Here is a 14,014-nt window from a genome sequence, read left to right on the forward strand (position 1 = left end):
GGTAGTTAAATGTTAAGGTCTTGCTAGATGTGTTTATTTCTCCTTAAAGGCGAGGATTCGGATCGGTCCCTTTGAACAGGCACTCTTTGAGCTGTACATCACGGGGATGTTTTAATAAACTCTCAAACCTCTAATAGTTCTGCAGTTTACTAATGACTCAACCGATACTTTGATGGAAATGCAGCTTTGTTTACAGGTGGAAAGAACACATTATGTTGTTCAGCCCTGGTGTAAAATTTTTAAGACTGTTTATTTTCAAATTGGGAGCTTAAAATTAAACTGAAAATTAGCGGGACTTTTCTTACTCCAGAGCTTTTTGATCAGTGTTTTTATTGTTTTCTCTCTGCAAATGCTTTCTATGTTGAAAGAAACTCTAGTTTACTTTACTAGACAGCCATGAAAAGTTGAATTGCCAATTTTCCTGATTCAAGTGATAAAAGATGTCTATGTTCTGTACATAGTATGTGCTCATGCTTTTCTGATACACATAGTATGCTCGTATTCTTCAGATTCTGATTTGTCTGAAATGTGATAATGATTTCAGTTACTACAGATAGTTAATGAGTATCTGTGGGTAGCTGCTGGACTTGGCTGAACCATGAACACAGGTTGGAGACTTCCTCCTTTGGAGAAAACGGTGCACCTCCTGTTGCTGGGGTCGTAACATTAAGGCAGCGCAACAAAGTGGAGGCACAGCATATCCCCCCCTGCACCTCTTAACCTTTTCCACTGCAGCATGCAATGCACTGTGGTTAAACCGCACTGAGTGTTGCACGCCTCCACAGATGCGAAAGGTGATCTGCTCCCTGCAGTCACTCGGGATAGTAGGTAGGCAGGAGGGCAGAGGAGGTGGAAAGCTATACATTTGTCTACCCGAGCTTCCTGATCTCTGCGAGGAAGTTCCACTGTGAATGTGTGCACTGTGACTGCAATAGTTATGGCAATAGAAAGGCAGAAGTGCCTGAAAGACTTTTTTTTTTTTTTTTTAATGTATGATTTTATTGGTGCTGTGTGCAAGAACAAGCTATCCTCCAAACCTAGAGGTGTGGGAGGAAACAGACTATGAAGTTACATGCTGCCTTTTATTTTTGTGTTTAAAGTAAATTTTTCCCTGTTGGTGTTGAAAAGTGTCAGTTAGTGTTGCAGTTAAAAAAAATACTGTATAGCTGATGGAGTGTCATTGTTTTGATACAGTCCGTAACCAGAAGTTTATTAAAGCTTTGATATTTATTATTTCTTATTTAGCTTTTATCAAGTGGTGAGTTTATGCAATGGCATCAAGCCACAGTTCTTCACCAGTGCCTCAGTCAAACAGCAGTGATGCGTTCTTTAAAAAGGAAATGGATGCCACAAAACGTTGCCGACCTGTGCAGTCACTGCCTGATGTGTGTCCTAAGGAACCTACAGGTAATATCGGTGTCAAGGAGAGTGAAAATGCAGTTAAATTTGCTAATCCATTTACAATTGTTCAGTCAAATTGTCTCGTATACTGGGTGTAGTGTATTAAGCCATAGTCTTATTTCAAAGGATGCTATAATTCTGCTTTATACCACCCAGTGTCCCTTTGGAGCAATGGGAGAGCCTTCCTATTTGCAGCTTGTTTTTAGATGTCCACATTATAGATGGGATTTTGCTTGTTTGATTCCACATTATAGCTATGAGCCGTACTACATGCAAGAAGAGGGTGTATTCTGTCAGAGCCTGTAACAGACCTGTCCAGCGTGCTTGGAGTCTAGCTGCATTACTTCTGTGAAACACCCCAGCCCTTTTGCAGATGGAAGCAAGAGACCAGGACCTGTCTCTAGCACTGTCATAAGTCTCTAGTGCTATCATAAAACTAGGTTTTTGTCACAGTTATAGCTGTTGTGGTATACTAAAGCTTAGTTTATAAAAAGGTGTAGGTGGGGTGGGATCTTAAGAATTACAAAATACAATGCCAGTGAATTTCAACTGTCATTCTGATCGAGTTCAGATTATTAAAAATGTTTGCGGTTGGAATTTTTTTCTTTTCAGTAGAAGCTAATGTTGTTGAGCTAAATATATTTAATGAGTGTGAATACACCACTGTGTTCAAAACTTGTGTTGGTTAATCTGATAGAAGTGTTGCAGAAGGAGAATACGATGCGTCTTTTACATAGATAATTCTGATCCACTATGTAATTGTGGAAACATGGTTTGCTTAAGAATGACATTTTAGCAAAAATATACCTTTCAGTTTCTCACCTTAACAAACTGTCTTGTCTTTTGTGCTGCAGGCGATCCCAGTAATTTATGTGACAGCCCATCTCTAGTGGTGGATCAGCACAGATGGACTATTTATCATTCCAAAGTCAATCTCCCAGCAGCACTAAATGATCCTAGGTTAGCAAAAAGGGAATCTGATTTCTTTACAAAAACATGGGGAGTGGACTTTGTGGACACTGAAGTCACGCCTTCATTCTACCTCCCACAGATCACCAAGGAACATTTTGCATTATACCAACAGGAAATCACTCCGGTAAGAAAGCAAAATTAGATGCACGTAGTACTAGGGACCAGAAAGAGATTTGAGATCCTTCTAATTAGAGATTGTCCCTGTTAGTAGTCATCATACAGTTAGCTGATAATTAATTTGCTCTTCAGAGCTTGTTGACTCTTCATTAGGCATTTCTTGTTTTATAATCTCAGTATTCATAGTGTGGAAAATGCTGTCTAAATTCATTCTAGGCAATTTCTTTTTTTTTTTTTTTTTTTTTTTTAATTTGTATTTCTGAATACTATGCTCTGTACCGGGGCTTACAGTTCCTATTTATTCTTTCTGATTATTAATCCTTTTTCTGTAAGGATTGTTTAACGATTGGGCTCTACAGTGCAACATAGCATTTTCAGACCTTTGCATCAAATATAAGACATGCCTATGTGCTGCAAGGCTTGGAGATATTTTTTAAGAGTCTCTAATGTAAACATTTATACGTGAAGTTCTTAAACTATAAATAGGCCTATTATCTTGATGATTTCTTTTGTAACAGGGAAGTTTAAGCTACATCCAAGGACACCAGGACCAGTAGGAGACTTCTACAAACTCTTAAAAATACAGGTGTCAGTAAGTATGTAGTATTCTTTCTTTTTTTAACTGAAAGAACACGTAGAAGTCTCCGACTGTTTTCTGCTTCCTTGGTTTGTAACTTTCTTATTTTTTTTTTCCTGTTACAGAATTAGCTGCAAGAAGTGTTACTTATGTAAATCACAATTAAAGTATGTAACTGAACTATTCCCATTAGTTCATGCATTCAACATTTAAAATATTTAGGAGCTCATCCGTTAGAGTGTAATGCAGGGACTGTGAAATGAAAGAAGTTTTTAGGAAGAGGGAAGTGACCTGTGGTGTAGCTTCTAGTAGAGATCTAGCTAACATCGGTGTTCTCTAGAAACGTAATTTCTCACCACTATGGTTTCTGGTGTTGTTTACACCTGTGGATAAAATTTGAAGCTCAGCATGATGAAACAAGATACATGGTTTCATCAAGGTACTCATTAGTAAGATGTGGAAGCAATTTCTACTTTGATCCGATTTAATTTAGTAATGAAAAAGCATTCATTGTGTATTAGTGTGATTCTGGATTAGACAGCAAATAAATGTTTGGATATGTAATTACAATTGCTGTATGGTTATAACTCATTATGTAGAGAAGTTATTACACCTCTTCAGTAACTTTTGTGTTCGTTTTCTCTTGAGATGTAAAGATACTGAAAAAACAACATATAGACCAAAAATTTCAACCTGTGTTACCTTTCACCTGGACTAACATCATCTGAGCTTTTAAGAGGAAAAAAATATTGTGAACTTGTCAGAATTATTTGGTGTAATGCAGTATGTTTCACTGAAAATGTTCTGAATGTTCTGTTTCAAAGAAAAAAAACTTTTTAAAGCCTCAAAGTAATTCTTTAATATATTTTCTCTTTTACAGAGAGAGAAGGTTCATGAAAGATGCAAGAATATTTGTACTCCTAAAGATACCTTCGACAGGACTCTATTACACACCCACGGTACAGTCAAAGCCTTCCTTTAGTCATTAAAAAAGTAATTTCTTTAATAGCCACTATAACATACTGATCATCTCCTTTACTTGCTCAAGGGCTTCATGTTCAAAAATAACTACTGGTGAACAATAATTGAAAACCCAGACATGGTTGACTAGAAGTATTCATGACCACTGCTGATATTTTATAGGTCAAAACGCTTGCGATACCTGCTCTTAAACTTTTCCTTGGCATGTTTGCATTCGTGGCAGGTCATTATGTCCCTGGCAGTGTTTTCTTTAACTTCCTTTTATTTAAGATCTGTTGAAACTGTTGCATCAAATTGCTAGCAGCTGTTGACTTTGCAATGAAGAATGGCAGCACTGGGCCATTCCTGGCTCTCTGCCATGAGGGTCATGGAATGGCTAAGGTGGGAAGTGATGTCTCAAGATGATCTAGTCCACCCCATCTGCTCAAGCAGGGTCACCTACGGGAGGACAGTGTCCAGTTGGGTTTTGAATTTATCCATGGACGGCGATTACGCAGCCTCTCTGGGCAACCTGTTTCAGTGTTTGGCCACCCTCACATCCTTACATTCAAATGGAATTTTTTGTGTATCGGTTCCTGCCCATTGCCTCTCGTCCTGTCACTGGGCACCACTGAAAAGAGGTTGCTCTGTCTTCTTTACACCCCCCCATAAGATATTTAAAAACATTGATAAGATCCCCCTTGGGCTTTTCCAGGCTAAACAGTCTCAGCTCTTTCAGCCTCTCCTCCTATGAAAAATGCCCTGGTCTCTTAATTATCTTTGTGGCCTTTCACTGGACTCGCTCCAGTATGTCTAGGTCTGTCTTGTACTGGGGAGCTCAGAACTGGGCACACTGCTCCAGATGTCTCACCAGTGCTGCGTGGAGAGGGAGGATCACCTTCCCTCAAGCTGCTGGCAGTTCTCTGCCTGATGCAGCCCAGGATGCTTTGCTGCAAGAGTGCACTGCTGGCTTGTGGTCAGTTTGTTGTCTGCCAGGACCCCAGGTCCCGCTCTGCAGGGATGCTTTCCAGCCACTAGACTACTAGTGTGTACTGGTGCTTAGGGTTATTCCTCTCCAGGTGCAGGACTTTGCCTTTTCGTGTGTTGAACTTCATGAAGTTCCACTCTGGCCAGTTCTCTGGTTAGTATTTCTCTGATTGCTGTTAGCAAAGACTACCTGGCAAACTTTTTTTGGTGTCCGCAGCTGTAGCAAGGCTGAATTTCAAGATTTTATGGAAGTAGTTCAGCTAATATGAAACTGGACAAAGGAAGGCGAGAGGCAAAATGAAAAAGAAAAGATGAGCAAAAGGAAAAGAAACACTCATAACGTGGAGCAAACTTTAAATATTTAATTTATTTTAATTCATTTTCTCAAAAATGTTAGCATAAAAGGCTTCATTTGCCAATCACTGTTTGATCAGGCTTGTCTGTATCAATGTCTACAGGTAATGCAACAAGAAGCATGCAGTAGCTTACTCCTTTTGATCAAGTTCTTTCAGTTGGCTTTCTTCCTCTTTTTTCCATGCAGAAGGAAGGCCTTCTGTAGGGTTTCTCTGTACTTGGTGTTATTTTGGAATAGCTGTTCCTGAATAAGTCTGTTTGTGGCGCATACTGCAAAATAAAAGTTCCTTCTTGATCCATTTTGAAAGAGGCTTTTGTTTTTAAAAAGAGAAAATTACTGTGTCACCAAAGTAACTGAGAGCTTCTTGGGTAGATGGACAGTTCCTAGTAGAAACATCATTTGGTAAACTGAAGCTCTGTATTTTCTATAGTTTCTTTTGTTACTGTTGCCTGTCTTCCTCTAACTCCAGCCCACAAGACTTGGCCTTTCACTTCCATAAGAGTTGGCCTGTCCAAAGACTGAGGACAGCAGCATAGGTTGCCTTTTGTATTTCAATACAAATAAAGTAACAAGCAAATAAAGTAAGAACCAAAGAGGTGAAATGTGGGAGATAATGCTGATGTAGCACTTACCATGTTTGTCAGGGATGAGTAAACCATCCGGCTGAGGTATGGGCTTGTTGTTTCTAAATTCCTCGCCTTTTTTGGCCTCCAGTGTGCCCCCTCTTCACGATGCACACTAAGTTAATGAGGCGGGGAGGAAAAGGGGATTTTGGCTGAACCTCAAAAGTCTGAATTTGCCTTTTCAAGTTCTGCTGGGGTACAACGATGCACCTCTTTTCCCAGCTCAAGTATCTTACCCTCTGCAATTGTCAGGTTAGCTTACTTCAAGGGAAGGGCTACTTCTGTGCTACTTGCTCAGTGTGCTCAGGACTCTGTCCTGAGTCCTCATTCATTCTTCTTGCCAGCTTTTCTGCATCCGTCCTCCCAGGGCTGTGCAGAAGCAATTATATGGGCAGCTTCAATCTGGAGCATTAAAATTGGGGTGATGTTAGAAGGACCTTTTACTGTTCAATCAACTGGCAAGGGCCAGTGCGTTAAGGAATGTGAAGTGCTGAGTAGATGGCTTTGTATGACTAACGTTTTCACTGTCAAAGAAGCCGAGTGTGAGCACCTTTGAATACTCTGAGCATGAGACCTAAACGACAAAGGACAATGGAGTGTTTCAAAGAATCAGAATAGTTCGGGTTGGAAGGGACTTCAGAAGGTCTTTACTGTAACTGCCGTCTCAAAGCCAGTTCAGCTGTGAGGTCAGGCCAAGCTATTTAGGGCTTTATCCAGACAGGCCTTGAAAACCTCCAAGGATGGAGAACAGCCTCTCTGGGCAGGCCGCTCCAATGCTTGATTGTCCTCATGGTGAAAAAGATTTTCCTCCTGTTCAGTCAGAACCTTTTGTTTTCATTTATAACCACTGTTCCCTGTGAGGAACCTGGCACCGTTGTCTTGAAAACTTCCTCATAGGGTTTCATAGTGATCAAAGTAATTGTTTTCCATTGTTTGCTCATGAATGACTACTTGTATTTTGTTTCATTTTAGATAAATCCAGGACAGATCTGGAACAAGTACCTAAGGTATGGTTCCTGTGCACTCTAAGCTTTTATAAGGATTTCTCACATGTAGTCTTGAATATATGAATGTACTTTCTTCTTCGTAGAAATTTTGTCCAAGCTGATTACTTCAGCTGATTCGCAAGAGGATCTGCAGTGCTCAGAATTTGCAACTAAGAACAATCTGTTTTTTCGTTCTTTTTGTTGTTGATGTTTCCTGTGGTCTTGATTTTTCTCTTACTTAAAGTAGAATACAAATGCCATTAATTATTTAATCTTTAATAGTTAGAACCTCAGAGCTAGGCAAAATTAGCCACTCTGTGTTCTAGGAGGAAAAGGAAACTGAAGAGCTTGATAGAAGCTTGAATATTGCATGGTTGTTGTGGTTTAACCCCAGCCACTAAGCCCCAGCAACTAAGCACCACACAGCCGCTCACTCCCTCCCCCCCGGTGGGATGGGGGAGAGAATCAGAAGAGTAAAAGTGAGAAAACTCGTGGGTTGAGATAAAGACAGTTTAATAGGTAAAGCAAAAGCTGCACGTGCAAGCAAAGCAAAGAAAGGAATTCATTCACTGCTTCCCATCGGCAGGCAGGTGTTCAGCCATCCTCAGGAAAGCAGGGCTCCACCACGCGTAATGGTTACTTAGGAAGACAAACGCCATCACTCTGAAAGTCCCCCCTTCCTTCTTTTTCCCCCAGCTTATATACAAGCATGATGTCATACGGTGTGGAATAGCCCTTGGGCCAGTCTGGGTCAGCTGTCCTGGCTGTGCCCCCTCCCAGCTTCTTGTGCACCTGGCAGAGCATGGGAAGCTGAAAAGTCCTTGACTAGTGTAAACTCTGCTCACCAAGAACCAAAACATCAGTGTGTTATCAACATTCTTCTCATCCTAAATCCTAAACACAGTGCTATACCAGCTACTATGAAGAAAACTAACTCTATCCCAGCTGAAACCAGGACAATAGTGTGCAACTTAGCATTAGGTTTAACTCCTTGAATCCTTGAGCGAAGCCCTCTTGCATATATGCTTGCAGTGTATACGATATGGTTTTTTTGTGACAGGTTGACAGAAGACACAACTCCAGATTCCATTTCAGTCTGAATAATTTTTTTCTGGGTACATTAAGAAGTCAGAGTGTTAATATGGGTCAGCGTGTCTGTGCCAGTCGTGTAGGCTGTTACTTGAATAGCTGTCACTGCAATGATTAAAGTCCAGGAAACAAGAATGTTTGAGTGTGGTGTGATGCTATAGTCTGTGTTGAACCTTTTAAAATTACACTTGCTAAATACAGGCAAAAGGGTGCTACTGTCTGCCTGGAAGCTCAAGGTTTGTACAAGTTTTGTCAAATAAAAAGTAATGTTATCAGAGAGAATTTTAGAGTAATAGTTCTCTGAGATAATGTAGAGTTAATGTTACATGTTACTGACTTTTTCTGTGACCAGCATGTTTGCTGCACTGTGCTGAAGATCAGCTTGAGGCTCTGTTCCCTCCCAGGTAACACTTGCTGCACCCTGACAGCTGGCTGGACCCTCAGTCTGGTAGAAGCTATGGCCCCATCAGCAGTAGGATGCCCCTGCTATTGAAGAACATTTGCTCTGATCCTTTAGAGGACCCACCTGCAGTTTAATGCTACCTATGTTTTCACGCTCAGGATGTTTAGATCATCTTGGGTGCTTGATAACCCATGTAATTTCGGAGCTGTGACTTCCACTTTTAGGAGGATAAGACTTTGTCAGATCACACAAGCTTTTAAGATGTAAAGTAAATTGGTTATAAGGTCTGGAATGAATTTGTTTGCCTGGATAAATGAAAACTTGGTTTTTGAAAAATGAACAAATAAGGTCCCTGTTAGCTTCATGAGACAGGAGGTATGTTAAACTGGGGAGGAAAATGTAGGGGTGAGAGGTGCATTTATTTCTTTTGTTTTTCTGTTTCAGATTTTTATGAAACCAGATTTTGCCTTGGAAGATTCCTTAACATTTAATGCCGTTTTACCATGGTCTCATTTTAGTACTGCTGGTGGAAAAGGAAATCGTGACGCAGCTTCCTCCAAGTTACTTCAAGAAAAGGTACAACTTCAATACAAGATGTCGTTATCCATCACAGCTATTATTTACTACAGAGGAACTCCATTGCTGCTGTTCTGTACTGTTTGTTGAGATATCATGGTTGAGAGCTTTGTTACCTCTCATTTTACATCAGGCTGCAGATTGTTAGTAAACAATGCAGGAAGTATCTCAGAATCATAGAATCATTTAGGTTGGAAAAGACCTTTAAGATCATCAAGTGCAACCGTTAACCTATCTTACTGAAAGAGAAATTCTTTTCCCCTGCTAAATAAATGTATATCAAATCTGGAAAAAAGAATCTGTATATGGCATAGTAATTGGCTCTTCGTGACCACTAAAACTTAGTGAAGCAGGTATATATTGAGAACTTCAGAGATGTGGAGCTGTTTGTTAGGGAGGAAGAGCAATTCCATGAGAAGGGAAAGCTAGAGGTTGTACGCTGTTTAAAACTATTGCTTTCTCGCATCTGAGGAAAACTCCAGATTCAAGACACTGTGGTTTCTGTCCTAAAAGAAATACTAAATCCTAAGGCTTTGTATGTCAGGAGCTTCCTTTTAGCTTTTGTTGTCATGTCATCTGCACTGATCCATTTTTGCATTTCACGAAGGACTTGAGTGCACTGGAGAGCACGAAAGCAGAACTGTTTCTTTCATGTTGGAAACAGAAGAGTCTTTACTTGGTCTTTTTTTTTGTTGTTGTTATTGTTAGTTATATAGTCATAGTGTAGAAAATCCCATAATAATCATTTTTATGGTACAAATACCCACAGAATGCTTGTAGAAAACACACTCCAAATTATGTAGATTCTCTAACTTTAATTTTCCTTCCTGTTGAACCTACTAAAACTTCTGGGAGCTGGGGGAGGGGGAAAGTAGTGAGATGCCTTAAGAAAAAATAACACGAGATCTTCTGGAAGATGTTTCCAAATTTCCAGGAGTTAGTCTTCCTCCTCTCCCTCCAGGTCAGGAGGAAGAGACAGGCTCTGCTGGAGGCTAACTTGGTCCTCCATTGGGTTGTCCTCCACATCTGTAGTTGGAGGAGTACTTCTTTGGAGTTTCTGGTGGCAGTTGCTGTCTGAAGATGAAAAAGCAGTGTTTGGCTTATGCTTTAAACTTGCAAAGAGAGCCTGGCAGCAGCAGAATGGACACTCAGCATGGACTTTGAGCGAAGGAGACCCAGAACCCTCTCTGCTGCAGTGGAGTAAAAATAAGGCTTTGAATAGCTGCGAGCGGTACTTCTTCAGAGAGGTGATAAAAATACCTAAAGAGTATAAAACAGTTCTGTTGCCTCCAAAGACACATGCCTGATAAATAAATTATTACACTGCTTCATGTTACTGAAATGGGTGCAAATTTTTTGATTTACTTTTTAAAGGCTCTGAACTGCATGAGCTTTACACTTACCATGTGTAAACAAGCACCCTGCTGCCATAATTATCCTTAGTTCCAGGCACTATTTTTCATCAGGATTTGGAAAAATCTGTGTTAAGCACACGTACTTAGGCTATTAGTGCTTTTGGACTGCTGCTGATCCACTTGAACAATTTCCCCCCGCATTTTTTTCCTCCTTACCTCCTTCCATGTTTTACCCTACGTTGGAACTGTAAGCTCTTTGAGGCAGGTACTATAATTTTGTTCTGTTTGTTTTACCTTGCTTAGCATAGTGAAGGGACCTGGGGCATCTGGTTGGTACGATCACGTAAATAAATGACCATAATAACCCTTTCTCTGATCCCTGTGTCACAGTCTGTCTCAGCTTTTCCTGTGGGCTAGGTGTGTCACAGCTGCTTGGTGGAGGATGTTTTTGATTAAACATATGACAAAAAAGATGGGTTTGCATACTGTATAAATCCCCAGTGTTAAATACATGCAGGATGAAAATAACTGTAAGAAGGAAACATTCTCCAGCTGATTTTCTTTCCACCTCTGGATGGGCCTTTTGAAATTCACATGAGGTTTGAGTGCTTGGCACCTCTTAGAAACCAGGTCATCTGAGTATTAGCATTCAGATGAGCATCCTAATGCCTCAGTCCTTTGAGTTTGCATATTCAGCATAAGCCAGAACACTGAGCTTTTACAGCTCAAATAATCAGGCCAACCCAGTGGTCTGGTAACTGTTCAACACAGAGAATTTGAATTTCGGGGTCTAAAAGTGTAGGTATACTCTGTCTCTGGGAATCCTGCAGTGCCAGGGCACATGAAATATGTTTAATAGGAACTCCACCTGGTTGGCGAAAAACAACTGCAGCCAGAGATATCCTGAGGATTTTTCTACAAAGAAGACGCTGCAGCCTTTTAAATGAAGAGAGCCATTCCAAAGCCGTGTCACCAAGTATAGTAGGGCTGCATCTTTAGCAACTTCAATGACCCGAAGTACGTAGCACTTTTACAAGCGTATACTGTTCTTACTTGCAAGCCGGTATCCAGAGCTGTCTCCTGGTTAATGGTTGTATTGTAACAGTGACAGTATGCAACCGTGTGGTACAAGAGCTTGGGTATTTGAAAATTATTTGCTTTTCTACCTTGTAATTTTCAAGTAAGAGAGGCATTGAGTCAGCCTTCCCAAAGTGATTTTGAGCGTATTTAAAAAACAAATGATCAAACCACAATGGGTAGTTATTTGCTTACTAATCTGACAAAGGGTTTTAATTTTTATTAGCAAAATTTCCTTGTGATACAATAAGACAAATACCCTGAAAGTAGATTTGCATGGTGATAAACTTGCCAAGTCATAACAACGCTGTTTGTTTTTCCTCCTCCGTCCTCTTTCTAGCTGAGCCATTATCTGGACATTGTGGAAGTCAATATTGCTCATCAGATTTCTCTGCGCTCAGAAGCATTTTTTCATGCAATGACCTCTCAGCATGAGTTGCAGGACTACCTCAGGAAAACCTCCCAGGCTGTAAAATTACTTAGAGAGAAAATCTCCAAAATTGATAAAGTAATGTGTGAAGGATCGCTTCGAGTTTTAAGACTGTCACTCACCAGAAATAACTGTATAAAAGCATACAATAAACTGAAGTTAATGGCTACTGTACACCAAACACAACCCACGGTACAGTTGCTGCTATCTACTTCTGAGTTTGTTGGAGCTTTGGACTTAATAGCAACAACGCAGGAGGTGTTACAGCAAGAGCTTCAAGGCATTCACAGTTTCCGGTAGGTAACCATCCAGGAAATTAATAAAATGCAAGAAGAGCTAGAATGTGTTGAGCACATTATGTTGGCTGAAGGGGTTTGGTTTACCTTCGTTTGTTCATTCTTGGAGGACATAGTACAAAAGGTACAAAGTGTAAGTGTGGCATAAACAGTGACACTAATGCATGTGCCAGCGATAATTTTTTTTTTTTTTTTTAGGGGGGGTGTGTGAACTTTTAACATCTGGATGCTTTGTAGTCCATTCTTGTCTACAGTTGGTTTAGGGGTGCAGAGATGAGAGAGCCAAGCAGTGGCTGGACCTTCATCTTGCAGGGCTTGTAGCCCACAGCTGAGAGATGGTTTCCAAGTGGTGATTGGCAGTCCTTGTGCGCGCAGCACCCCAGAGAGAGAGTTCTTGCTACGCAGCTCCACTCCGGGCAACTGTCTTTAGTGACTGACCTAGGCATGTGGTGTTACAGGAATATGTGTGGACCGTGTGTTGAGTAGGTCGGCCTCCAGCCTGTGCTTGTGCTGGAAGAAGCTTTGCAAGCAAAAGCCAGTGCAAAGCTCTCAGACCATGGATCAAAATGTGGTCTGAGGTTGACAGCTGGTCAGATGGGACGTGTTCAACCATGTCTGCTCTTGTGGAGAGCTGTATTTACAGTGGCCAGGGGGTGCTTCCTCTTGCTCCATCCGGCTGAGAAATCCAGTTCTGTGAGCTGCTGAAGTTGGGAAGGGAAGAAACAGTGGGAAGATGCTGCCCAAGCTGCTCTTGCTACTGTTTTTTCACCCATTTGCTGCGGTGATGGGAATTAGTGAGTGCAAGGTCCCATGCTGGCTGCTTCTGTTAACAGTGAATGCTTACAGCTCCGCCTGGGAGATGCCGCTGCACTGGGCAAGGTCCTCTGTGATATGCAAGAGTATTACCACAGTAGAATCCTTTTAGCTGATGTAAAATAAGCTATCGTAACGGTTGTATATAGGATAAAAGTGTCATATGTAAAGCTGCCACTGTGGTATGATGCTGGCAGAAGCAGTGTATGTTAAATCAGCTCCGAGACTCACATCAGCCAGTTGAGGAGCTGTACACTTAGTTTTATAAGTAGATGCTGGGGGTTTTTTTGTTTTGTTTTGAGGTTATGTGGTTCCTGCATCCTGGTGGTTCCCTGGTGGCTGCATAATAAAAACACAGTTGTTGCTCAATAACTGTAACATGAATGTTCAGAACTTTATATGGTTACTACTGTTGTCCATCTGTTCAGATAAGCTCTTCTTCTAACACCCCTTCTAGCTGGTTCAGAAAAAGACTCATATTTTATGTAGAAAAGATCTCAGAAAAAGTCTTTTTAAAAAAAAAAAAAGACATTTAAAAATATTTTTTTTAAAGAGCTAATAAACTATTGGGAGGAAAGTTGTTAGAAGCTGTTAGTCTTTTTCTTTTAGCTTAGGTGGTCCATCTTCAGACGCCTCAGTGCAGTTTCTTTCCTCTGTACTGTTTCTATTCTCAACCACTTGATTATGGTGCACAGCCCTTGGCTGAGCCACATTTGTATTTACCTTGCTGATAGTGAGTGTAATTCTACAACCCTGTGACAACATCAGTCAGGATTAGTTGTGTTTTGCAATCAAGTAACCTCCATGCTACGTCAGCAGAGCGCGCAATTCTGTTGTCATTGTGATTAGTATACGTGATGTCCCAAGAATGTGCCATTATTTTAAAATTCCACTCAGATGTGGAACATACTTGCAGGTAATTATTCATCTTACTGTAAAGTGTGATTTCAGTTAGTTGGTTTGGTAGAGTTAAAAATAGTGATGGAAGTGGGAAACG

General features: G+C 40.7%; 1 protein-coding gene across 6 annotated transcripts in view; it reads left to right on the forward strand.

Annotated features, from left to right (window-relative positions):
- VPS54 (VPS54 subunit of GARP complex) overlaps positions 1-14,014 on the forward strand; it is a 53,292-nt gene that overhangs the window by 9,158 nt on the left and 30,120 nt on the right. For all 6 annotated transcript variants that reach the window (XR_014227627.1, XR_014227628.1, XR_014227629.1 and 3 more), the window contains exons 3-8: positions 1,246-1,407; positions 2,256-2,497; positions 3,948-4,026; positions 6,965-6,999; positions 8,915-9,046; positions 11,819-12,204. Coding sequence is in view for 3 of the 6 variants with exons in the window: in XM_082306520.1 (XP_082162646.1) it covers positions 1,272-1,407; positions 2,256-2,497; positions 3,948-4,026; positions 6,965-6,999; positions 8,915-9,046; positions 11,819-12,204 (1,010 nt within the window). In the remaining 3 variants the exon portion in view is untranslated. The remainder of the gene's footprint in view (positions 1-1,245; positions 1,408-2,255; positions 2,498-3,947; positions 4,027-6,964; positions 7,000-8,914; positions 9,047-11,818; positions 12,205-14,014) is intronic.

Source organism: Platalea leucorodia (assembly GCF_965183815.1).
Source record: "Platalea leucorodia genome assembly, chromosome: 3".
NCBI lineage: Eukaryota > Metazoa > Chordata > Aves > Pelecaniformes > Threskiornithidae > Platalea > Platalea leucorodia.